Source organism: Nelumbo nucifera, chromosome 8, assembly GCF_055504915.1.
Source record: "Nelumbo nucifera cultivar China Antique chromosome 8, China Antique-T2T, whole genome shotgun sequence".
NCBI lineage: Eukaryota > Viridiplantae > Streptophyta > Magnoliopsida > Proteales > Nelumbonaceae > Nelumbo > Nelumbo nucifera.
The window spans coordinates 23,719,688-23,746,620 of record NC_142656.1 but is presented as its reverse complement, the minus strand read 5'-3'; the positions used below and the strand labels follow the sequence as shown (position 1 = coordinate 23,746,620).

General features: G+C 36.2%; 1 protein-coding gene across 4 annotated transcripts; it reads left to right on the top strand.

Annotated features, from left to right (window-relative positions):
* Positions 1 to 9,141: 9,141 nt before the first annotated feature.
* Positions 9,142 to 23,747, top strand: LOC104609156 (Ubiquitin-like superfamily protein). Of its 4 annotated transcripts, XM_010275389.3 has the most exons (7): positions 9,142 to 9,453; positions 9,550 to 9,574; positions 10,621 to 10,720; positions 11,483 to 11,579; positions 17,480 to 17,665; positions 17,878 to 17,917; positions 23,398 to 23,747. In XM_010275389.3, exons 4-7 carry the CDS (start codon positions 11,577 to 11,579, stop codon positions 23,481 to 23,483), a joined length of 315 nt encoding a protein of 104 aa, XP_010273691.1. In that variant the 5' UTR covers positions 9,142 to 9,453; positions 9,550 to 9,574; positions 10,621 to 10,720; positions 11,483 to 11,576; the 3' UTR covers positions 23,484 to 23,747. The 4 variants fall into 4 exon arrangements, with proteins under 4 accessions (XP_010273691.1, XP_010273694.1, XP_010273693.1 ...); XM_010275392.3 differs by lacking the exon at positions 9,550 to 9,574; XM_010275391.3 differs by lacking the exon at positions 10,621 to 10,720.
* The last annotated feature ends 3,186 nt before the right edge of the window (positions 23,748 to 26,933 follow it).

Sequence of the window (26,933 nt, the reverse complement as noted above, 5' to 3'; positions counted from 1 at the left end):
GAGGAAGACGGTATTCATAAAATAAAGAAATAGTCCCAACTATATTTCAAATCGAGTTGGGGTGAGGCTAGTCAATAGTAATATTGAAAGAGGATGCAGAGGAAGACGAAGGCCAGCGACGAGCTGTTCTTGGAAGATCACGATCTTGTCGGGACCGTGCTCCCAAGGATAGTCACTGTAAGGGAGATTGTAGACGAGGTCTCTGGGAAGGTTAAACTGAAGAACCAAGGTTCTGAGTCTCTTCATCGACATGGAGGAAGGATCGAAGCTGTCCGGCTCCCTACCCCGGGAAGTGGAAGTTGTCTCGCCGGAGGCCTCACGAGCCTCTGGAGCCTGCCCCCAAGCTCCCCTTGAGCTCGAGGGGGCGTCATCTTGGTCACCGCCCCGGGGAAAGTTACTGTACGGGTACCCAGACATGCTGATAGAGTGATAAGACTCACCAGGGAAAGCTGAACCGGAAAGACGATGTGAGCAGAAGAAGAGCTCGAGTAGCTAGACGAAGACGCAACCTCAGAATCCAAAAGCAAGGCAAGTTGGCATAAAGGAAATGAGGCCTGGGGCCCTCCTATTTATAGCCACTGTGCCCACAAGTCGACAACTTAGATTAAGGTGGATCTGACGGTTCACAGTCAAGCTGACCGCATGTCTTCTGAAACCGAAATGTGACTGGCTGCACGTCTCCCATGATTAATGTAATGCCGGCTGCACTACTTCAGGAACTGAGAGCCATTTTGGCGCATTTTTTTGGCATTCGAAAAATCTAGAAATCCCCTGACTTCCACGCATGTATTTAATGCGATCAGTCAATCAAGTTTGAATTTCGGGTCAAATCCACCTGTCACACTCCATGAACTCCTCGCGCTAGGGTAGAATCCTTAGCTCGAGGAGTGGGGGGCAATTGATGGAGGGTGATTTGACCCAACCTCCTGAGAATGTGAAACGTGGACTTGACTCAACATAAGCAACAACTCAGCATATAGCCTGGCTGCGACTAAGTAACGAGGTCGCAGGACAGCTCGCTACATTACAGCTCGCCACGGAATGAGCTCGCTACAACGCGAGCTCGAGGACCCCAATGTACTGAAAGGGAATACTCCAAGACAAGTCTATCCCAACTCGCGAACTGGGATAACCAGCTTGTCCAATACTTAGGCAAGCAAAGGCAGTCCTCCAGGAGCTCGCTACAAAGGCAACTCGCTACGGGATAGCTCGCTACAAGGCAACTCGCTACAGGATAGCTCGCTACTAAGCGACGCGGCGTTTTCAGGAAGTTTTTTATCTGACGAGACCGTACCCGTCAGACTGCACCATGTCTTCTGACTGACGGCACAGTCCCTACCAGCCCAGCAGGCGGCACCCACGTCTCTCGACAGGTGGTGGCGTGTCTGTCCTTTCCGGGTCATGTCACTCATCCGATTGGGTAGTACTCTGCAACGGTTACCTACGCAGCCCTCGCAAATAACGGCTGCGTCAGAGGTCCAGTGGTGGTTACGCCCGATTTGACAAGAACACCCATATTTAAGAGCCCCATGGTCGAAGGGGCAAAGGTATCTTGAGTTAATCTCGAACTTTCATTGATCTGGCGCTACCTGCACCTTTAGCTCTCTTTGCATTCATTACTGCTCTCCCAAGTATTCTAACTTAAGCATCAAAGTATTCCCATCGGGCAAGTCCCCCAGAAATCTTTTACCGTCTTCTTCTTAGGTACCGTCCGTCGCCAGTTAGGAGCCAGTTGACTGCCAGTTAAGAGTGCCCGGATTGCGCTGCATCAAAGTTCAAATAGAATACTAAGAAAACTTCACTTACCTATTCAAAAGAAACTGGACGTCAATACTCATAGAGCGGAATGGACACTAAATGTAGGTAAACAGATGTGGGTTGGAACGAAACTAAGACGAAAACAAGAATCAAGCCATGAGCTACTTCTTGATTCCACAAGCATCAATCAAAATTGGACGAGGAGTGTGAAATGACCCACGAAACCCGTAGTCGATCAATAGTTACATTTCAACAATGATTGTGCGTGCAAATCATAATTATATCAAGCACTCTAATATAACTAAGAAAGTAGATAGATCAAGAATTGAACATCCAAAGTAAAAAAAAAAAAAAAAAAAAAAAAAAAAAAAAAAAAATCAGAATGTCTAGGAGATGCCAAATCAACACTAATTGTTGAATTCTAAAATCCCAACACCCTAGTAATGTTGCGCAAACCCTACTAAATTGAAATTATGAGTTCAATGGATCGAATGCACCAATGGATTTCAAGCATCATTGTTTTAACAAGTTTTTGAACTTAAGTCATATACTACCATTAATATGGTTTTCCCTATTTTCTTATTTGTCTAACGATCAACTGCTACAATCGTTACAACCACTAGCTGAATTAGTTCTAGGACTTATAATAAACAGAGAAAGAAAGAAAGTCTCACCTATTAAGTCCGGTTTTGTTCTCTGGTTACCGTTTGGTGGTGAAAAATTCGAAAATGAGATAAGATCAAGAGAGAGAAAGAGAGGGAGGGAAGAGTAAGAAAATGAGAAAATAGTTTATGTGGGGAGGTGAAAAGGGCGCATGGCTCAATTTTGGCGTCTCATAGCGACAATCAGTGTTGTTTTAGCAGAAGTTTTAAATGATTACCACTATATATTATTATTAGCCGCATTCAACTTATAGTCACCTTTACAGTTGCCGCTAAAAGTGTTTTTTTTTTTTGTAGTATCTGATTATTGTTGTTTGACTCATTGAGAGTTGGAATCGGAACCAACTACAAAAATTTCAATTTTGTATTAATCTATTTATGTTGGATACAAAAATATGTCAAATTTTTTGACACATTATTGTAATACGATATCAACTTAGTGAAATATGCAATTAGGTATCAAAATTTCCTACAAAGATGTTCAACCATAGGCATTCATCCCTTAGAAATACAATAGAACAGGCATTTGGTGTCTTGGAAAAATATTTTTCAATGTCACACAATACTTTGACTTTGATACTGAAGTTAAGATTGTTATATGCTCCACAACCACATTGTGGGGTTAATCCATATAATTAACTTAAGAAGGGATCCATAAGATACATGGGCAGAATAGATTGTCTAATGTTAAAATGGAAGATATTGGCAATTCCTTAGAAACCTTATCACATAACTCCAAATGAATGAACTAGCTCAATGGTCTTCATTTATAATCAACTTTAATCAAATATGTTCTATGACTAGAGGAGATTATGTCAATAAATATGTGTAAATATTTAGAATGAAACCATTAGTAGGGATGGTTTTTAATAAGGATGCAAAAGGATCGGCTATTGGTAATAGGAAGGATATGGGAAAAGATGTTTTATCCGCTTCATAGACTGTGCCAAACAAAGTTGATTAATGTCAACAAGTCAGGTGAAACAATGCAGTGGACAAATCCTTGATTGAATTACAAGATGGGCAAATTATATTAAGAAAAAAAAAATTGATAAGGGGTTTTGGCCAACTACATACACATCAATATGTAAGGATATGACTACTAACTTCAGTATTAAAATGAAAATTACTCATATCAAAAGTATGATGCATACCTTAAAGCTGATTTACATTGAAGCCAAGTACATCTATTTGTACTTTTATAGATAATATAGATAGGAGGATGGGTCATGGCCAAACGAAAATGTTCAATGTCCCTGAACTAGTATTTGCAGGGGAAAAGGAAAACAAAAAAAAAAAACAAATTATATGAGCCTTATGAGTAAAAAAATAGAGATCGAGAGATACATATTTAGGAATTTGGTTTAGGGTTCTTCTAATCAAGAGAATTTGGTTACAAGTTGAAAGACATTTTTCAAATAGTCAAACCTGAGGAAGGGTATACAATAAGAAGGCATTGAGAAAAATAAATGTGAAATAGAAAAAAAAATGGAATGATCTCTTGTAAATGGATTTTGTCCCTAGATGAAGATTGAAGAGAAATATTTTCTTGTCAATGATTTCTACCTCTAGTTGAATAAGAAAGGAGTAAAGAATTTGTTTTGCAATCGATTGTCTCCTTTCTCTCAAACGTAGTAGTCAAACTTTCTTTTATTTACTTTTTTACAAGCGAGGACTCGTGCGATGCATGTGACTTATCATGGAAAAGTGAAACAATATATGGAAACTGATAATTATATTAATAATTTTACTAATTTGTTATAAAATAATTTAATAGTTTAGATTAATTATATTAATAATTTTTAACAAAAATAGGGCCGATTTTGCACGTCTTTTTAGGAAGATCTTTTGGTAACTCTAATAGTCAAAAGACGTATTAAGCATTTACATGAAGATCTAAGGAGCCTGAAGCATGTTTGGTAGGCGTATGTCTTTCTACGCGAGAATAAAACATGAAAGACATGAAAAGCTTTATTTGGAGCTTCCCAAAATAGGCTTTTGCATCTTTTCGGTGCTCTAGCTTTTGCCAGATATATCTTCCACGAGCCAAACGGAAATAGACCAAAAATCGGTCTGCCCAACTTATAAACAGTCGAAAGACTATGCGGAAAGATGTGCCAAATGGACCCATAATAAATTATTACTAATTACTCAATAAATTATTATTTTTTCATATTATCCGTTAGTGTTTTATTTTATTTATATTACTTTATTAATCATTAATGTTATAATTAAATTAATCTATAGATTAACTTTCTAGTCATAATTAAATTAGTCTAAATCCAAGCTCAAGATTTAAGACTGTGAAACAAATCCTCGTCCTCATCTCCGTCCCCATCCTCGGTTGGGTATCATTATCAATCCCCATCTCTGCCAAGGTAATATCCATTCTCAGCCCCATCGGGTTGGGGAAGTTGAATATCAAATGGAATGAGGAACATTGCCATCCCTATTCACATTCGAATCCTATTAATTAGTTAGTTGTCATAGAACTATAATTTGAAACCTAATAAATAAAATTAAATTTTAGCAAATTTTTATCTAAAAACTATTAAAGAATTTAATAAAAAATAATAATTCATAAAATAATAATAATAAGTAAAATTTATTAAAACAATAAAATAAACCTCATTGCATTCCATATAAAAAACTATAAAATTTAATTAAAATATTAAAACTAATAATGACCTAATTATAAATGTCTTAAGACTCCTACTTAGGGATGATCATTCATAACTTAGCTTAAACCCGACTAAACCAACAAATTTTCGGGCTCAAGCAACTATTTTCTTCTAAGCTAGGTCTAGCTCAAATCTACACCAACCCCACACAATGTAAACAGTAGGATTATAAATGGTTTGGATTCAGATCAGAACCAAATGCATCCACATCTACATTCGATTATGAAATCTAGATCCACATTCACATCTGATTATTATGTTGGGTTTTAGATCATCTTTGCATTTAATTTATAACCATCTTATTGTATTTAAGATGATAAAAAATTAAAAAAAATATATATGTATACATAATTATTGAATTCCGATTATTGTTGTTTAGTTTATTTGGAATTAGAATCAACTAACAAATTTATTAGTAATTTATTATTTTGTTAGTCTTTAATAATCAATGTCTTAGTATTTATAATGAATATTTTATTTTTAGTTATTAATGTTAATATTTTTATTTTAGTTTATTTATTTATTTGTTACTTAGAAGTAATATTTATTATAACTAAAATTATTTTTCCTACCTTAAAATGTATTGTATTAACATTTTATTTATACATTATTATATTTAATAATTAATTTTTTTTCTATTATTATTTTAGTAGTACTTTGTTATAGTACTTTTATTATTAATATTATCTTATTATTATTTTCATAATATTTTATTACTTTATTAATATTAGGGTTTTGGGGGTTTTGTATCATGAGTTCTTTAATCCTTAAGGGGAGCCTAAAATACGCAAATGTCCTTGCATCAACCCATTTCTCTCTTTAATAATATAAATGCTATGTCTCTCTTTATCTCTCATTAATACTCTCTCTTAATTGTTTCTCTTTTGTAATATAATCTCTCCCTCTTTCTCTCATTAATACTCTCTCTTAATTATCTCTCTTTTGTAATATAATCTTTTTGTCTCTCTCTAGTAATTTAATATCTTGGCAATAGATAAATACCTATGTTGATTTTTTATAAATAGAAATATAATTACTATTTAATATTTTAATAAATGGATATTTTATCATTTTTATAATTTTTTCTTATTATTATTAATTTTAATTATCCTATTAATATTAATTATACTATTTTTTATAAATAGTCAACCCTAAGTACAAATTAATACTAATTATTATTAATTTATTAACTTTTAATAGTTGCTAGATAAAAACTTGCTAAATTTTAATATTTGTATTAATTTTATTAATTTTTATTAATTATAGTTATTAGGTTTCAATTTATATATAAATTATTATTATTACTATTATTATTATTAATCCATTTTTGGTAATTATGACAAAATTATTGGTACTTTATTTTTGGTTATTTTCTTGGCTAATTTTTGTTCATTAAATGTAATTTTCTTCTATTTATAGCTTAAATTATATTTAAATAAATAACTTAAATATAATTACTTTTAATTACAATTAAAATATAATTGTAAATTAATGACTTACATTAATTAACAATTTAAATGTTAATTAATGAATTAATAAAAAATATTAATATTTTTTAATAAATATGGTATTTTAATAAACATTATTAATTAATAAATAATATAATTAATAATACTACAATTATTGAAAATACTGTAAAATATGGTTAATTATTAAAAATATTGTTAATAAAAAATACATTATTTTTAATAAATAATGTTAATTAATTAAAATATTGTAAGTATAAAAAATGTTGTAATTATTAAAAGTACTATATTAATTAAAAATATTGTTAGTTAATAAATTTAGTATTTTAATAAATAATTTTAATTAATTAATAATACTATAAATATTAAAAATGCTGTAGTAATTAAAGGTACAATTAATACTATTAATTAATAAAATACTGTAATTATTTAATTACTATTAATTAATAAATACTTTAATTGTTAATAATGTTTTTGAATAATTATGGCTTACATTATATTAATTAATAAATACATTATTTAATACTATTTTTGAATAAATACTGATAATTATTTAAAAATACTATAATTATTAAAAATACACAACCTTAGAAGATCTACCCGAGTAGATGCCATAAAAGTCAAAATGCCTACTTGGAGGAGGACTACATCTTGAATAGTTATCATCGGGAAGTTGTTCTTGATGAAGTGGGCTTAGGAGTAGTGGGAGATAAGGTTTACACTCTTTCTGATGGAAGCCTAAGCTGTCGATAGTGTATTTCAACTGTACATATTAATATTTTATGAAAAATGTTTGCAAAAGGTTTTAATTTTCAGGATCCATCAGAGCAGAGTGTGATATTGTACAGTGCAGTTAGGGGAGAGGTCTTTTCTTGTCTGGTAGTGTTTGATCATTATGGATCGAGAGGTTATGTGTAAGAGACCATTACAAGGCTAATTATTTGATGGGTTTTATCTTACTTAAATCTATAATCCTTGAATCTTCATTGGATGATTGAATTTAATGATCATTTAAGTGTAAATGTTGAGCCCATATTGATCCCATTGTGATGTGCTCATGGGTTCACTATGTTTAGCAACGAATTCGGCCAAGCCTTTTCACAGAGGTTGGGTCGATCCTATGTGGACTTATGTAAGGTCATTGTGGGGGCCTACACCATACAAATCAGGCTTAAGTTGGCCATGCAACACCCTTGGGTCGTGAGACTTGCAGTTGATGGGCTTAAGGACCATACTTAATATGATTAATTAAGTTGCTATGTGCCATGGGTAGAATCTGGGTTTGGATTTAGATTATCTCCTAATTAGATTAGGAGATAACATCATAAGAGAAAATAAAAAAGGAGGGGGCGAACCAGTCCAAGACAACTTCATATTTTTGCAGTTTATAGTTCTCTCTTCACCCTTTTGTCTTTTAGTTTTTTTCTAGTTCGACATCAGCTATTTAGGACTGATATAGATTAATTTTTCCTCTGATTTTTGCAATAAAAATTTAGAGGATATTAGGATCATCATTCTTAGTTTGATTCAAGCAACTGTATTTCAGTTTTGTAGAAAACTGAATTGTTGAACCGGCTTCAGGAATACACTACGCCATCTTCAGTGGAGGCTGGTTTTAGGACTGATTTGGACATGAACTTCCACTTTAGGATTTGCGTTTGTGGTATCTGTATTAAGTATATACCTCATTCTTTGTTTAGTTTCAAATTTGGTCCAGTTCAGTGCAAGACCGATCCTTAAAAATATAGTTTTTTTAAACATAGAGAATTCGATTCTTAAAAGGATTAGAGAATTTTTCTAAATTTCGCCTAACCATCTAGCATGATTCGACCATCCATATGATGAATCCTAACCCTTCCAACAATAATGTGATTGGAAGTGCATTCTTGCATACACCAAAGGAGAGTGTAGGAGATCCGAACTCTCATTGTGAAACTTTAACCCTTACCTTAGGTACTAAACAGGGAAACCAGAATTGATCCTCATAGTCCCATGCAATTTTGCATTGGGAATATCTCCCCATGAAAATAAACATACAACTATGGAGATGTTACCATTGCACAGATGTAAAAGGCTGTGAGACATTGTGAAAACGGTTATGTGAAAATTGAGTATATGTTTGATTCCGTTAGAGTTTCTTAGGGGGTGTTTATTAGATACATGTTTATCTGTTAAACACCACTTTAAATGCTTTCTCTTTTATTTGGTTGGGCTAATTTGCATACGTTTCAAGAAATGGTGTTTAAAGGCACTTGCCCACTCAGCGATGAGAAACGTTTCCTAATGCTTACTTGTTCTGTTTGGAAGGGTGTTTCAAGAAGTGGGCCATATGTGTGATTCAGTGTGTCACTCTCCTTGATTTTTGAGTGCCATATTTTGAAATCTAATGGTCCAAACTACCCTTTGCACATATTTTGATATCTAACGATTGATTTTGGATGAAAATCACATCCAATGACCAAAACGACAGGGGTGTTGGAAGGAAACATGGATTGAAATACCAAACATTAGTAGATCAATAATCTATTGAAACATAAAGGCACACGGCACGAGGGAATGGTAGAGTTGACATCGTATTGAAGCAACGGAAAGTTCACCAAATGATCGACCTGCGGTTTCGAGCTATGCATGCATTAATTTTCGAAATTACGAAAGTGACCCCAGCTATAATCTTTCTTTGCAAGTAGGAACCACTGTTCACCCACTCTCTTGCCCAAAATTAAGAAACCAGTTCCTCACGCTGGTGATCAAGCGAATGCGACGCCGGAATTTTCCCTGTTTATAATCTCTGACTTAAGAAAATCTTGGCTTATTATACGTAGATTGTCCTGTAAAGTTAGGGCTTCTGGTTTTCTGGTTGCGTGAAGGAAGAGCAGAGCTTCAAAGGTACGTTCTTTTGCATTCTTCCATTCCTAATTGTAGTTTTGTCAATTCTTTCTCTGGTTTTTGAATGTCGATTTGATCTTTTTTGTTTTATTGTAGACGATTCGGTTGTTTGAACAAACTGGTACGTTTCTTAATTGTAATCTCGCAATTCTTGGGGGGTGTGAATGGTTTTGTATCTGTTTAGTAAGTGGTGTGGCCTAATTGGAAATTTGGAATAGGTTTTGTTTCTGTTTCTTCACGAAATTGACAAGGTTTAGGATTGCGATTGTTCACGAGTTCTAGTGTTTCGTTGTTTGATCCTTGATTTTAGGATCCGATACGGAGGATGTGTGTTGTCATGTGTCGGTTTCGCCTTCGAGGCACCGGGGGTTTGGTGGTAGTTGAGTGGTTGGGGACGGGGACGGGGACGGGGACGGGGAGGGGATAACATGACTGATTTTGGGCCGCGACAACAGAAACAGGAGAGAAACGATGCTCGTGCGGAGTTCGAGCGGGTTTGGAGGAGTTGATGCGTGGTCATTTGCATGATTGTATGTCATTGGCTTCGTGTCGAGATTAGGAGGATGGTGATGAGGAGGGTGATCAGCTTGTGCGCTGCAGGCGACGGTTGGATCTCGAAGGGGGATGACTTGGCTGAGTCGTCTACGGCGTGAAGGCGCCACTCGCGTATTCTGAGTAGGTGGGCTGCTCGGCAGGCCCAGGAGATGATTACTACCATTGAGAGGTGGAAGCGTGAATCTGAACTATGCATGGTTATAGATGAACAGATGTTGGGGGAGACAGATGTTAGGGGTAAAGCTTACCACCTTTGTCAATAAACGGTCTGAGTTGAATGAAGTGTGCTCGGAATGAAGAGCAGGAGTTAACGCTGGGTAAAACAGTCGGAGTTGAGTGAAGTCTCCTCTCCTCTTTTGTTCCTTCAACCCAGATTGAAGAGAAAGAGGATTAAGGAAATAGGAAGGGAAAAGGATAAAACAGTCTGAATCTTTTCATAAAGGTTAGTTTTGGTATTATGAAAATGTTTAAACTGCACCTGTAATCACGTGATGGTTCTGACTGACGGTGAGTTAATGTCTGGTACTGGATAGTCGCAAATTGAAAGTTCGGGTACTAGATTGTCGCATTTTAAAGTTTGGGTACTAAATTGGCACTTGACCTAAATTACAGGGGTACCTATTGGGAATTTTCCCAATAAAGAAGGAAGAAAATCAGTTTGAGTTGAAACTGGCATGTTACGAGGATCGAAGGAGGATAATCTGATTATCAGGTTGAATTTCTAATATTTCTTGGAATCTGTTAGTTCCCACAGTTTTAGATTATCGTCAGAGTTGTATTAGGTTGATCTTATGTTTTCTTGTTCTTTTCTTTTTTGTCATTTGGCTTGTAATCATTTTATATTCTGTTTTCTGCATAATCCCTCCCTTTTTACAGAATTCGTTTTACTGGTGCTAATGCTGTGGAGGTTACCTCCCTCTAGAGTGATTTGATGATCATTAGAGGGGCTTTGTGAAACCCATTGGAGAGGAAAAGATTTGTTCTTGAAATGCAGAAGTGAAATTTTTAGCTTTATTCGACAGAATTCTGCATACAAGAGACTCCTTTTTTTACCCTTAATATGATTGTACGACCCTGTGTATAGAGAATTTTCTTAACTATTCTGGGAAATAGATCTAGATGCTTGGACATGCTTCCATTGAGTTACTGTCTTACTGATATGGAATTAGCTTATTTATTGATAGAATGCATTGCAACCAAGATGTTGCATGTTGGTGGTACCGACCAAAAATGAAACGAATAAACTGTATTGGATAGTTCGTAAATTTGCTTCATTGGATTGTGTACTCTATTTGACAGGCTTTAGTGGTCCCTCTTTATTAATTTGCTTCATTGGATAGTTCGTAATTATCACTTTTCTTTAATAATTATAAAATTCAAGTGCAAGTGTATTAGGTTAAGGATGTGTATGTTCCTGATGAAATCTTGGATGAATTTGGGTTGATGCTTTCTCTTTTTGTTTTTCCCCTTGTAGTTGCTTGAGTCTTGCGAGCTTAGGAAACGAATAAAGTAAAGACTCTTCAGGGGTTTGTCACTATTCATCTCTTGGTCATAGCAGAATCGTCAAAATGGTATGTTGAGAGTATTTATTTTCTTGGTTTCCTTTTCTTGATTTTTCCTTACAATTTGTTGTGTTCACTGACTGCTCCTTTGATATCTCTTTAATGTTTTGAGGATCGCATTTTTTTTAAATAATAATAGGTTGAATAATGTAATTTGGGTGATTTGTTCCAATAACTAAGGCTACAATTTTACGAGGAAAATGACCATCATCCAAGCCTTATTCCAACTGTATGAAGTTGGCTACATGGTCCTGTTTCACCATTCCGTATATAAATGCTAATATATCAGGAGATATGGGATGCTGCACTCTCATGTGCCACAAAAACTATACAAAAGATATTTATGCAACTTTAATGCATTTGATCTCTTTAAGTATAAACAAGAATCGAGTGTTTGGTTTTGCTTTCCACCAAACAAACAGAACCAGGCTTATCATCAAAAGTATGATGTTCAATCTTTTCATTGACTAAACTGGAATGGAGTCTCTTAGAGCTGTGGGAGGTGCCTTAATGGAAGGTTTAAGAAAGATAAAGGAGCTGAATATCCATAGGCTAATTGTTGAAGGAGACTCAAAGTTGGTTTTAAGATGGTTACAGAAGGACACTGTGGAAATATGCAAATGAGAGAAAGGAGACTAAATGACTAACTAGGGGGTTGGAGGTTCAATTTCAGTGGGTGAAGAGGACTGCAAAAACTGCAAATGCTTTTGCAGATACATTGGCAAAACAAGGGGTGGGAAGGGAACAGATGTTTTGGGCTTTACTGTAATTTTCTTTTCTTTTCGTTTTGGGAGAGTTAAGCCTCTTTATCTCTTCCCGGAATGTTGTAATTATCTTGTCCTTTAATAAAATGATTTCTGTTATTGATAAAAAAAAGACTAGAAAATACCAAAAGTCATATAAAATTAACAAAATTAAATATTAAAAGCAGAACAAACATCATCATCATCCAAGTCTTGTACCAACTATATGGGTTGGTTGCATGAATCCTGTTTTGCCAATCTGTTCTGTTCAGTTCCATATCCACATGTCGTTTCTTGGGAATGCCCTGGCATACCCTTGCCCATTCTTGCCACACTTGGGTAAAGGTGTAGCATGTCACTTCTGGGGAATGCCCTAGCATGAGCAATAAAAGCAACATTACATATTCTATGAAAAATAAAGCCTACAAGGTGGAGGCCTTGTTTTGTTAGAACAGGGAGATGCTAAAGAGAAAATCCGTATTTGTATATGTGATAATTCAAAGGTGAAGACTCAAAAAAAAAAAAAAGAAATTGTTAATTGTTTGAATTCAACAAAAATATACAAGAATTGTGAGTTACTTGTAGAGAAAAAAACAATGAGGGTTTTCCCAGTAAGAAATGTGGAGAAAGGGTTTTTTTTTTGATAATAAATAAAAAATTTAATAAAATAAAAAAGAAAAGAGTACAAGGAGAGTGAGAAGAAGTCATCTGAAAGAAGAAGAAAATCCCTACACCCAACAAAAGAACTCATCAACTCCTAAAAGACTCAAATCAACTCAAAACTCATTCCATTAGCACCCAAAACACCAAACAAAACAAAAAACTCCCAATACATTCAAAAACTCTTAAATAAGAATGATACAAAAAGCAGCCAAACATATCCAATCTCCCTTAAAACAAAACTTCTTCCCAAACCAAGAAAAGAGAAACACCACAACCCCAAATAATCATGGCATCACCCATCAACAACCGACATCTCAAGCTTACTTCCTTAATCAGCAGCAACAGAGGCAGTTATCAAGGCCTCGTTAGACCTCTTTTTTTTGATAAGCAGGCTTTGTTAGACCTCTTACAAACTTTTTTTTAACCTTCTTCAAATTTTTGATAGGCCCCAACCCTAAAACACCTCGTTTTGATCTTGCAAAAACTTTCAAGACGGGGATGACTTGATGATGTTTATGCCTTTCATTTGATAAAAAAAAGTTTATGCCTTTCACAATGTTTCATTGCATTAAGATTTCTCTTACATTCCTTCACCTGTTTAGAACTGTTATTGATCCTCTCCAACTCAAAAACTGCATTCTTATCAACAGTCTTGAACTCAACTCCCCTTGTTTTTTTTTGTGTATTTTTTTGATAGGAAATGGTAACTTTCATTCGTTAAATCATAAAATTACATATCAGATATTCCATAGTTGGAATGCTGATCCCATATCCAGATCCACTGTTACAATACAGACCAGAAAAGTTCACTCCTGTTGTATCCTTGTTTGGCTAAAGCATCATCCAGGCCATTGGCTATTCCTCTAACCCATTTGAAATCTGCTTCAATTTCCTTTTTAAGACACCAAATTTCTCACAGATCTTGCATGTGATTCCAAATTCCCAAATTCCCAGCTTTCATCCAGTCTATTAGTAACCTTGAATCCCCTTCCACTTCAATCTGGTGTAGTCCTATCTGTTTAGCCAGTCTCAGTCCTTGCAGCAAAGCTAACAGCTTTGCTCTTAATGAATCACCCAGTCCTACAGGCCCCGAAAAAATAGCCAAGATTTTTCCTTCCCCATCTCTAAATATTCCTCCTACACTTGAAGGCCCCGGGTTACCAAATGAGCTGCCATTGAAGTTCATCTTTACTCTTTGTTGTGTAGAAACTGCCCAACTCTCTTAAATATTACTGAACTGGATCTTGAAGAGTTTGCTACTGAATTCCAATCCTTAATTATATAATCCACTGAGAACTCCTTAAACAACTCAGCTGTTTTTACCCAATGCACTACCTTAATTGTGATGCAATCATTCAAACCTTCCCTTGATTTTGTTTTTCCTTGAAAGATCCTGTTATTTCTTTCCTCCCATACTGCCCATAAAACCGCAGATCTTGTGGCTCACAACATCCTTCCCCTTCTCTTCGGTTTCCTAAAGAAAGTTTCTTCAAAAAGGCCTGCCACATTAGGAGGAGGAATCCACCTGCAACCAAAGAGAGAGGAAAACCATTCCCAAATAAAAGAGACAAAAGTGCAGGAGATTAATAGGTGCACACTGCTCAGTAGTTTCACCACAAGCAAAGAGAGTAGATATGAGGGGGAAGGCACTGATTTGGCCTTCATTTTTGAAGTACAACATAGGTATTGATATCTTAAAGAGCCACCTCCCAACAAAAAGGCCTCACTTTTGGAGGCACTGGGCTGCACCACACCTCTTTAGTTGGGAAAGACACTGCTACAATTGAAGAGTGGAGGACATTGAAATAAGAAGAGCAAGAATACAGACCAGAGTGGGAGGCTAACCAAATCCTTCTTTTTTTTTTTTTGATAGGAAATGGTAACTTTCACTAAAGAGATTAAAAAAGTACATCTGTCACCACCCAAAGGATGTGGCTAGAGAGAGCAACAGAATAAACAGTCCTACAAGCAAGCCCAAAATAAAGCCCCCCTATTTACTCCTTGCTTTGCTAAATTATCAACCATTCCATTTGCTGATCTTCTTGCGCAATTAAACTGTATCCTTAACTCCCTTGCTATCCTCACAAGAAGAGTCCAGAAAAACAGTACTCAGCAGGGAGAGAAGTTCATCCACTGCCCCTTCTTTATCATTCGTCCCATCATTTTCATTAAACTCCACTGCATCAAGAACCTCATGCTCCTTCAAAATTGAACCAACCTCATCATGAACCAGCTTCTCTTGCTCCCTTTCCTTCTCCCTTTCCTCCAACTCTTTAAATGCCTTGCAAATTCTTCGCCCCCTAGAAAAAATAGCTCCAAATCTTGCTCACCTCCACCTCCCTATTCACAACAAAATCCAAGTTGATTGAACCTTCAATTATATGTGTTTCATCCACCTCTATCTTCTCATTCTGATAGTCATCTTCCTCTGAAGCCTCTCCCTGTTCACCAGGATCCTCCAATGATCTAGTTTTTCCTTTTATAAACCTGTGTGCTTCTATCCACCGATTTTGCTTCCTCTTTACCCTTCTCATTCACCTCTCCAGCAACATTACCTTTTCCCCTCCTCTTCATCTCATTTTGTTCTCCAATTTGACCCTTCCTTTCTTGAATCCTTGCTGATTCACAGTCATCATTTTCTATCTCCGATTCCTCCAAATCTCCATCCACTGCTATCACCTCTTGGGCCTCTTCCCTCTCTATCTACCCCTTTTCATTCCCACCCTCCCTCACATCTGTGTCGACACCCAATCCCTCTTCCATGTTACTGTTTTCTTCCTTCTCTTCGTCCCCAACAGAATTAGTTCTACTTGTCCTTGACAAATGTATTCAAAACTGTAAGAATTTGTCTTGCCTCCTCCCATGTTAATCCCTAAAACCCTTTCTCTGCCTGATTTTTGTGCAAAGATAGCCACACCATTGTCTTCTACAAACTCCTCCTGCACCCCTCTTTTTGTTGATGTTATGTGGGCTGTCTTTCCTTCTCTTCCAGAAATTTTCTCGTTTAATCCTCCACTATTTTCCACAGGCCTGTCCCTGTAAATGAACTTTGTCACACAGAAAACTAAGCAAATTTTTTGACAAGCCCTACCTGCACTAGAGAGAGATGAAGGAAAAACAATAAACAAGCTCCTGCTCTATTTTCTTTTCTTTTCTCTGGGTTTCCTCACAATCAGTGTTGACAAAGGCTTAGGATTTCTTTCTTCTTGTTGGAGCCTCTCATTGTTGGAAGACAACTTGTTTTCTTCTCTGATGCTTTGTGGAGATTTATTTATTTATTTATTTATTTTTGATGAATAGCTTTGTGGAGATATATTAAATATCACTCAAATTGCAGATTTGTTTCTTGTCATTGAAGGCAATGCTAGGGCAATTGCTTGTGTTGTGAGAATCCTTAAATGTGGTTGCCTATACTTCAAATTCTGAAAAAGATGATTGGATAATTTTCTGGATTGTTAGCCATATTCAATTCTAACTCCACAAATTCTTATCTCAATTATACGTGGATCCACTACATGAAAGCAAGAACCAAGTATATGTGGGTCCACTATTTGAATATTGTATCAATATTCCACTTTATCCAGGATTATACATCCAATTTTCTGATCACTAGGACCATGCATCCATTGTTAAATTGTGAGTCCTCACATCATTTCTCAATGCTATTTCATTGGCCTTGTTTCCAACTTATGCTTTTATCTTTGTAATAACGTGTGTAGCTTGTTGTTTAGCCTCTTTTCACTCTGGTTTAGCTTGCTATTAGATATTCATGAATCTGTCTTTTTTAGTCGTCATTGGTGTTTTCTGTGATTGAAGAATTGGGTTGCAGCCTTCGGTTGGAACTTTGGATCTTTCTTTAATTTGCGTGTAGTCATTCTTGAACTTTGATTTGCACATCCTCATTAAGAATCATGATTTTCTTCAATCAAGAAATTTGGTTTCTCAGTTGCTATTCAGAGAATTACCATCTAGAATTTTTTTACTGATTTCCCAATTTGTCTATCTACTTCTTTCAAGCCAATTTTCTCTTATTTTGGTTTTTAATTGCAGAAATTTCTCATTACTTCCCTAAACTCATGTATTTTGTTTAAAAAACAGTATATTAAGACTTTCTAGGGAGTTTATACCAATTCAAAATGCCTCTATTTTCTAGAATGCTAACATTTTTCCTTGTAGATAACTAGATATAAACAACTAAGAGAGATGCAGTGTTTGTTTTGGGTCCTTGTTAAGTTTGGACTATTCCCTACTGATTTGACCACTCAAGCTAATGCTTCTAACTTTTATATGTACCTCTCTGCTTTATAACAATTATTTTGCATATTTGATGTAGGCTATGTACATAACTCAAGCTAATGCTTCTAACTTTTATATGTACCTCTCTGCTTTATAACAACTATTTTGCATATTTGATGTAGGCTATGTACATAACTCAAGCTAATGCTTCTAACTTTTATATGTACCTCTCTGCTTTATAACAACTATTTTGCATATTTGATGTAGGCTATGTACATACGTGTTAAGCGTAATAAGACAACCTACTTCATTCAGTGTGATCCTACGGAGACAATATTAGACATTAAACAGAAGTTGCAAAATCTCATTGATCAGCCTGTAAATGATCAACGTTTAATCCTTGTGGCAACTGGTGAGGTTTTGGATGATTCAAAAACATTGGCAGATCAGAAGGTATCCAAGAAATAGTTAGTTGCTTTCTGTGTTCTTCTTTTTCTGATGTTAAACATTTTAATTTCCAGATCCTTCTATCTAATGGAGTTAAAGGCAATAACTTCTCCACTCCCCACTAACAAAAAAATAATATAGTTGCAAAAAAAATGCTATGATCTTGCAACTGTAACAAGTCTCTAAATGGATTTGGTGATTTCATCATCTTTTCACAGGTTGAAAATGATTGTATTGTGGCTCTGACCCTGAGAAAAGGTATGTTTCATATACATTCTAGATCTTTTACCTATTTCTTGTCCCTAAGGATATAGTTGTTTTTCATTAGAAGTGAATGTTCATTCTATTCTAGTTTCTGTCTTTTGCAATTTCCTGTTTTAGTTTAGTTCTAACCACTTATTCAGAGGAGCCCAGCTACTTGAGTAGTGCATTTTGCTGTTTTAGCTAGATTATTGTTCTTTTCCATTTAGTGACTACTAGTTTGGATAACTGACATAAGAATTTATCTGATCCATATTGATTTTATATGGTAACTTCCATTTGTGGGGTTTTGTTTATTTGAGTGAGATGGTAACATTAATTGATGCAATGGTAAAATTTGTGGCTGAAAAGTGTGTAAACATACATCTGAGTCTGAGGGTGCCAACTTTTTTGAAAACAAATGGGTTAGGTCCCTATCCAGTCATTGGGTTATGACCCTTTTCAAGCACTCAAGCAAAAAAAGAAAAAATTGTGAAAATTGAAAAAGCTTACGTACTTTTGCAATATTTTTTAAAACTTGAAAAATCTTCAAAAACAATTGATGCATGTGTTTCTTGCATTTTTTGCATATTTAGCACTCTAGGAATGAGGTTTGGAGGTGAAAGAAGGCTTATTTCAGGGGAAAGACCCTTTATTTCTTTTTTCTTTTTTCATTTTTTGTCTATATCTTTTTCGTAGCGTATCGACTGATATGCCTCCGATACACCCGTGATATGGTCTTTTCCACTGTATCTCATATTGAACTTTAAAAGATACGATAAGATATGCTCCGTATCAGGCATATCATGCCGAAATTTGAAACCTTACTTGCAGCAGAAACAGTGCCACATAAATGCCATCGCATTTCAATTCTAACTGCTAAAAATCTGTTTGGTTAGTGTCATTATTGCTTGAAACACTTGAAAAATGGCTACACTTGAAAATTGGTAAGGGGGACCATTGTTGGAAACATCAAATAGATGTGGGTCACAGATCACAATGGCTATGATGATGTGGCATCCGACATAGCATGTTGAAGTTAACTTATGATCAGGTGCATCACAGAGATGTTACACGTACACTGCATATACCCCACTGAATACCTATTTTCTTCTATATGGTCAAATCCTAACTTTTTTGGGGGTGTTTGCTACAGTGGCGTTGTGTTTCTGTTGCATTTTAGGTTGATCAATACGATTTGTGAGAAATGTGTTGCCACATCATATATGAGTGCCACTGTCGTCTGTGTTCTTCATATTTGCTGCCATGGTAGCTTTTGTTGCTATAGAAAGCAGGCTTCTGGTCTTCCGGACTCCTGAACACTTCCAGCTGTGGCAACTGGTGTCAGATCACATGGTGGCTTTTTTTTTTTTTTTTCTTTTCTTTTTATTTTTGGTATCAAGGTTATGTATATTTGGGTCGGATCACATTTGATCCAAGTGCCCCTTTGAATTGGTTTTGCTTTTGTTTGTCTCTTCTTTCTCATCAGAGAGGAAAAAATGGACCGATTGATCTAAGTATCTAACCATTGGAAGCATACAAGAGAGGAAAAATATGGACCATATGATTTACAAAAAAGGACAATTGGAAGTATGTAAGAGGAAAAAGATAACTAATCTCTAAAGAGAAACCTGAAAGAAGCTTGGGAGGAGAGAGGAATTTAAAGCTGTTGAAGAAGAGAAGAAAAGAATTCTTACGGAGTTAGAGGAGTTGGATAGTAGAGAACAAAATGGGACTCTTGATGCATTAAACGGAAGTAGAAGAGAAGATTTGAGAAAGGAATGGGAACTGATCAGAAGAGAAGAAATTTACTGGAGACAAAGATCAAGAGTGAGATGGCTGAAAGGAGATAATAATTCCAGATTCTTTCACACTTATGCCTCCGGAAGGAGTAGGAAAAACTTCATCTCCAAGCTGAAATTGAACCAGAGGGAAGTGGAGAGTCCTGTGGAAATTAAGGAAGCCTTCCTTTCCTTCTTCGAAAACCTTTACTCCAAGGATAGTAATAACCAGTTTACATTGAACAGATGGGAAGGCACAACTCTATCAGCTGAAAAGAGGGTTTGGTTGGAAAGAGCTTTGAAGAGGAAGAAGTTAAAAAGGCCATCTTCAGCATGGATGGAGATAGGGCTCCAGGACCAGATGGATTTCCCTTCTTTTTCTTCCAGCAGTGTTGGGAAATAGTAAAGTCAGATCTCATGGATTTTTTCAGGGACTTTTCACTCTTCTGCCATTGTTAACAAAGGCCTAATTTCAACCTTTCTCTGCCTCATCCCAAAGAAAGGGGGAGTTTTGGAAGTTAAAGACTTAAGACCAATAAGTTTGATAGGGAGCATCTATAAAATTTTGGCTAAGGTCTTGGTTAAAAGACTTAAAGAAGTCCTAGAAGATCTAATTTCCCCAAACCAATTTGCTTTTGTAAAAGGGAGACAAATTGTGGACAGCATTCTAATTGCAAATGAGTGTGTGGTAGACAGAAAATCCTCCGGGAACCCAGGGGTCCTAGTGAAATTAGATCTGGAAAAGGTGTATGATAAAGTGGACTGGGATTGTATTTTAGATTGCTTAAAGATGAGAGGTTTTGGTAGCAAAATGGATCAGGTGGATTAAGGGTTGCATTGGTTCTTCATGGTTTTCTGTGTTGATAAATGGTGAAGGGAAAGGCTACTTTAAGGCTAGTAGGGGTCTTAGACAAGGTTGCCCGCTTTCCTCCTTTTTATTCACTTTGGTAATGGACATCTTTAACTATCTCTTCAATAAGGCTATTCTCCTTAACTTGGTGAAAGGATTCGAAGTGGGAAGGGACAAGATTCACATTTCACACTTGCAGTTTGCTGATGACATAATTTTGTTTTTGGATGCCTCCATAACCAACATCACAAACGCTAAAAGGATAATTGAATGTTTCGAACTTATCATTGGTTTGAGGGTTAACTTTTGCAAAAGTTCTATAGTAGCTCTTAACTCAATGGAAGGGGAACTTCTGGAGAGCTTCAAATCTTTGTTGGGGTGTAAAGAGGGGAGTCTTTCTATCGAATATCCAGGGATGCCTCTTGGAGGGAATCCAAAATCTCTCAATTTCTAGAGACCAGTGGTGGAGAAATGTGAGAAGAAACTATCATCTTGGAAGAAGTGTTATCTCTCAAAAGGGGGAAGGCTTACTCTCTTGAAGGCCTCCTTAGCAAATTTGCTAGTCTATTTCCTTTCAATCTTCCATATTCCAACCAAAGTCAGAAATCAGATTGAGAAGCTTCAAAGGAACTTTCTTTGGGAAGGAGGTGGGGAAAAGAGAAGTCACTTAGTCAGTTGGAAACAAGTATGCAAGCCTAAAGAGGAAGGTGGTTTGGGAATTGGGCACTTAAAAGAGAAAAATTCTTCTCTCTTAGGTAAATGGCTGTGGAGGTTTCCTAAAGAACCCAATGCTCTTTAGACAGTTGTTATCTCAAGCAAATATGGATCAAATGTAAATGGGTGGGATAGCAATCTCCATTTGAACAGGATAAAGTCCACAAATCCATGGAAAGGTATCAACCCATACTTTTTCTTTCCTTTTATAAGATATAAAGTGGGAAATGGCTCTAAAATAAAATTCTGGAGAGACCTTTGGTGGGGGGAATCTACCCTTGCAGCCTCCTTCCCTAGACTTTTTAATCTTACCCTTGACCAAGAAGCCACTATTTCTTCTTGCCTTCCAGACCAAACTGTTGAGAACACCCTAAACCTTCAACTCAGAAGACCCCCAAGGGATTTGGAAATTTCTGAATTAATAGACTTAATTCAGACCCTTAAAGAAGCCTACATCTCCCCCTCCTATTATGACACCCGAGTCTGGACCCTGCACCCCACTGGCGAATTCTCTTCTAAGTCTATGTTCAAGGTTTTGATTGCTGATGAACAACATCCCTCCTTTCCTTTTAAGAAGATCTGGTGTAGCTATATCCCCTCAAGAGTTTGTTTCTTTGTCTGGGAAGATCTTGTGATATCTTGCAAAAAAGGTTTTTGGGAAGACTGTCCATCTCCCCTCATGTTTGTTTTTATGCTTCAGTGAAGGTGAATCAGCAGATCACATTTTTCTTCAATGCAAATTCACCCAAAAGATTTGGTTCCATTTCCTGAAAATGGCAGGTTACAGCTGGGCTATACCAAAGCATATTATGGACTTTCTACGTCAATGTCAAGGAACAGGTTTAAGTAAAAGGGGTAAAGTTTATTGGCAATCAGTGCTATATGCAGTGTTGTGGGGAATTTGGGATGAAAGAAACAAATGGCTCTTTGACAACAAATTCAGGCCCCTGGAGGAGTTAATTTCAGACATTACTTACCTTTGCAGCCTCTGGACGGTGAACTCAGATCTGTTCAAAGGACTCTCAGTCAATGATCTCAATAGAGATGCTTACCCCTTTTATTTCTCCCTCACCTCCATCAATCATCCTTGAGATATCCTGACCCATCAGTGAAGGAGTGATGACCCTAAAGTCCTAAACTTCGATGGAAGTGCCTTAGGTAACCCCGGATTAGCTGGTATTGGAGGAACACTAAGGGATGAAAGGGGCAACATTTGCTGGACTTTTAGCGGTCCAATTGGTTTGGCAGATTCCACAAAGGCTGAAGTAATGGCTGCTCTCACAGGAATCAGAATAATTAAAAGTTTGGGAATCCAAAATTTAATCATCGTAGGTGATTCAGCAAATACTATAAAATGGTTAAGAGACAAAGAGGGGGGACCTAGGAGATTGAGTCACTATTTGGCAGAGGCTAGGGACTCTTTGGACTGTCTAAATGTAAAATTAGTTTGGATTCCTAGGGAACACAATCATACAGCTAGCTAATGTGGTGTGTACTTGGAGCATTTGTATAGCGACAAACTTCCTCCTTTGTAACTTGTAGGGGTTTTTCCCCTGCTTTGTACATCTTCTCATGTACCTCTTCTTCCCTTAATGATTCCTGGTTAAATTTTCTCAAAAAAAAAAAGACTGATCTCTATAAATCTAACGTTGGATAATTAGATTTGCATGTGTACAAGTTGTTCACCATCAGATTTGCATAATCAAACTGTAAATAGATGAATTGGATCATACTGTACCATGTTGGTTTCTCAAAAATATATATTTTTTGGTAAAGGTTTCTAACAAATAGTAGTGGGCGAAAATGGAAAGTTGCTAGTAGCGATTTAAACAGGGCTATGAAACAGATTTATGCAAAAAATGCTGAAAAAATGCCTATTCAGCAATAAACACAACCAAACAAGTTTGTGTTAAAAACACAAAAAAAAACACCATGCCGTTGCACTGCCATTTTTAGAAGGAAATGCAATGCAAAAAATGGCAATGTTACCAAACATTACCTCAATGAATGTGACGTTTGCATTCTTGCATCAGTTATCTTTTTCTTGTGTCTTTCTTTGACACAAATTGCCACCTCATAAATTGTTTGTATATTTAAATATAGACTGTTCCATCTTCCTAATTTATTATTATCCCAATTAATTCTGCCTCCAGATGATAATGAGTTTGAGGATGTCAACATTATACGACCAGATGATTTTTACCAATCCCGGGATGCAGATGGTGGTCTGAATTGGTAAGCCTGAACTTTGCTTGAAACAGCAATGGCATAGGAGGGGGGCGGGGATTATATTTTTTGTGAGTATTTGATGATATCCCACCCGTTTCTACAGTTTTACTGTACCATAGTATTCAGTTACAAGCATGAAACCTCCTTTTTACAGTTTCCAAGTGAGGCAGACTAGTTTCTGTACCATGTCTCATTTATGGTGACCCTCGTACTCGTTTTTACTTTATTCTGCTAATCTGAAGATTGAGAAACGGCCATGGTTTGCTTATCATAGAATCCAAAATGTTCAAACATAATTCCTGGCATCCTCAGACGTCTGTGTTAAGTGTTGGTCCATTAGTCCATCTGCTATATCATATGTTCGCTGGACTTTGATGATCCATCGATGAAATGAGCCATTACGTCATTGATTTCTTCCTTTGTTCCAACATCGGGCCACTACACTAAGTATGTCCACTACGGGCTTCAGTTTCCAGGTTCTACTCTAATACATGTTTGATATGTATTATGGACAAAGTGGTAGATACATATTAATACATACATGAAAAAATCTATCTTTCTGGGAAGATATGATACCGAAAAGCCTTTGACCAATCAAAGCCCCCGTGAATTTTGATGTAAACCCACCTGATTGGTGACACTGTTATTATGCTGGTTGATTGGTTTTAAGCTTTTCCTGTATCATGTCAGTCCGTCATCATACTTGAACCCTATACATACTCTATCTCAAACTTTCATTCTCTTGGTGTATTGGATGGTACATGTCTTAAATCATCTTTAACTCCTACTCTGACCCTCTCATCCCCTGCTAGTTCAAAATTTTGAATTCGGATTTGCTCCTCACCGACTGTGCTTCGCACCAACCTCACAGCACATCACAGCCGTGGATTGGGAACATCTTTCCATTAATGATAACATCAACTATGGGAGATATTCTCAATGCATACATGCGATTGCTGAGGTTGGTGTGAAGCACCGTCTATGAAGAGCAAATCTGATCTCGCTGAGGTTGGTGTGAAGCACGGTCTGTGAGGAGCAAATCTGATCTCCAAAATTGTCACATATCAGGGTGTCTTACATCGCATCAGCCTTACTCTGATACACTAAATATTAAATATTTTAAGTTTTTAATATTTTCAGGGGTGGCCTTGTTAAGACCCTGGTCCCCTGTAACATTTTGAGAAAAGGGCAGCATCAAATGGCGCAATGGGGATTTGGGTGTATCACCAAATAAAAGAAAAAATCCTCTGCCTATCCCTCTATTAGCTCTCTAACTCCATAATCATCTTTCCTATTAACTCTGACCCTCAATGTGTGAACATTTTATGCTAATACTAAAAATTGAATCCTGACCTTGAACCTGGCATCCACATTACAATACAATACAATATATAGGAGAGTTCGTCAGGGTGATGAAATTATCCTATGGCGTTTTTTCAAATCTCATAGATGAGTATCCAGCAGGTTTGGATGGTTTATTGCTGGCCAAGTCCTTGGGTCTTTCCAGTTTAACAGTTATTTCGGACTCTTATGCTAGTTCAAATTGTTACTGAATTGGGTATGGTATTGGATTGACAAGCATAGAAAGGAAGTTAGATTCTTTGAAAGGGTTGAGTTTTTCCATAACTACAGAGAAGCCAACAAACCTGCGGACACGCTTACCAATTATGCTCTGGATCATGAATCTTTTCTCTTCTACTCGACTGATGAAATGCAAAGCCATATTAGAGATCTAGTTAATGAAGACAGAATGGGTCTACCTTCTTTACGCTTGTCTTAGATTATATGTTTATTTTAAAGGTTAATAGTTTGTTTATATATTTATGAGCTGATGACCATTTGTATAGCTTCTCTAGAGAGGTGAGGCTTTTTATGTCCCTGTTTTGATTAATAAAATTATCAGTGGTTGCCCCTCCATGGAGTAGAGTTTGGAGTTCAAAAAGAAATTTAACCTCTGATCAGTCCTCACCAATTATACAATTAGTGGCCCACATGTCCATTCCCTTCCACCGGGGCATTTCTTCTAACTTCCAACCTTCGAGAGATATTCACAAAGACTTGTTAACCAGACATCTCTGTCAATGAGGATCTTGATGACTAAACTTCTGTTCTATTCTAAAGGATCCTGTAAATCCTCGTGGGGATCCCTGCTTAGTAATATATATTTGTGTTAATATTTTTAAAAGTATAGTTGAATATTTTTGAATATATTTCGATCCATTTTGATAAGATTGTAAATTGTAACTATTATATTTAAAATATTGGAATCAAATAGAAATAAAAAATAAAATGAATTTAACATCATAAAAATTAGTGGGGAATGGGGATCCCTGTGGGGACGGATAGGGGAAACTATATCCCTGTTGGTGGGGACGAGGATGGGGATAGGGACGGGAATTTTCATGGGGAGTGGCACCCTGTTCCCACCCCATTCCATTCACATTCCTAAGCAGGACAGGGTATATGTGAGGTCAATTGGTCCTGTATTTTTTGTTTTTCGCTTCATCATTGGTCCTGTATGATGAATACACAAAACTAGTTTATAGTGCAGGAACCATAATAAAGTATATTAATAACAATAAAAATAAACAAAACAAATCTAACTTAACTAATATATAAAATTAACTATCACCAACTTAACACATAAGTTATACTAACATAATATTAACTTAATAAAATTAACATAACTTAATAAAGTAATTTACAATATTAAAATTAATGAAATTTTAAATAATTGTTAATATCCTATATAAAGTTTTGAAATATTAATAAAAATTACACAGATGTGAGAGGGAGCACTTGCATACAGATGCGAGAGAAAGAGAACTCCCCCTCCCCCCAAAGAGGAGAGAGGGAGTGGCAGTCACACCCCACGGAAATTAGAAACACAGCTTGTATTATTAGATATGATTTTTTTGAAGGAAGAAGTAGAAGGTTGTACTTCTCCTGCTAATCATGTTAAACAAACAATCAACTAAATCCATGAAAAGCTGGACAAGGTAAAAATTTACTCAGTTCAATAATTTTACTTCAAAATAAAATATTCATTTGTTTTGATTGAAATAAAATGGATTGGGCCAGAAACCAAAGCCTTATTAGAAACTATTGGTGGCACAACACAAAGAGAAAAGCTTCATAGACAATAGCCTGGAGAAAATTATGTTTGCCAAAGCAAGTGGGTGGTATGGGGCTAAGACAGTCTACAGATGAATAAAGCCCTATTTAGTAAGCAAATTTGGAGACTCATGACGTGCACAAATAATATATGGGCAAGGGCAATGAAGGAAAGATAAAAGCAAGCACATGGTTTCTTAAGAGAGCTAAAACCAAACCTAATGTATATTATCAAAGATGGGGTGAACATCCAGGCTTTAGAAGACCCATGGATCCCATTGATCCACGAAGGAAACCCCACACCCCAAAACGAAGTTCCTCCAACAAACCAACACATTAAGGCAGT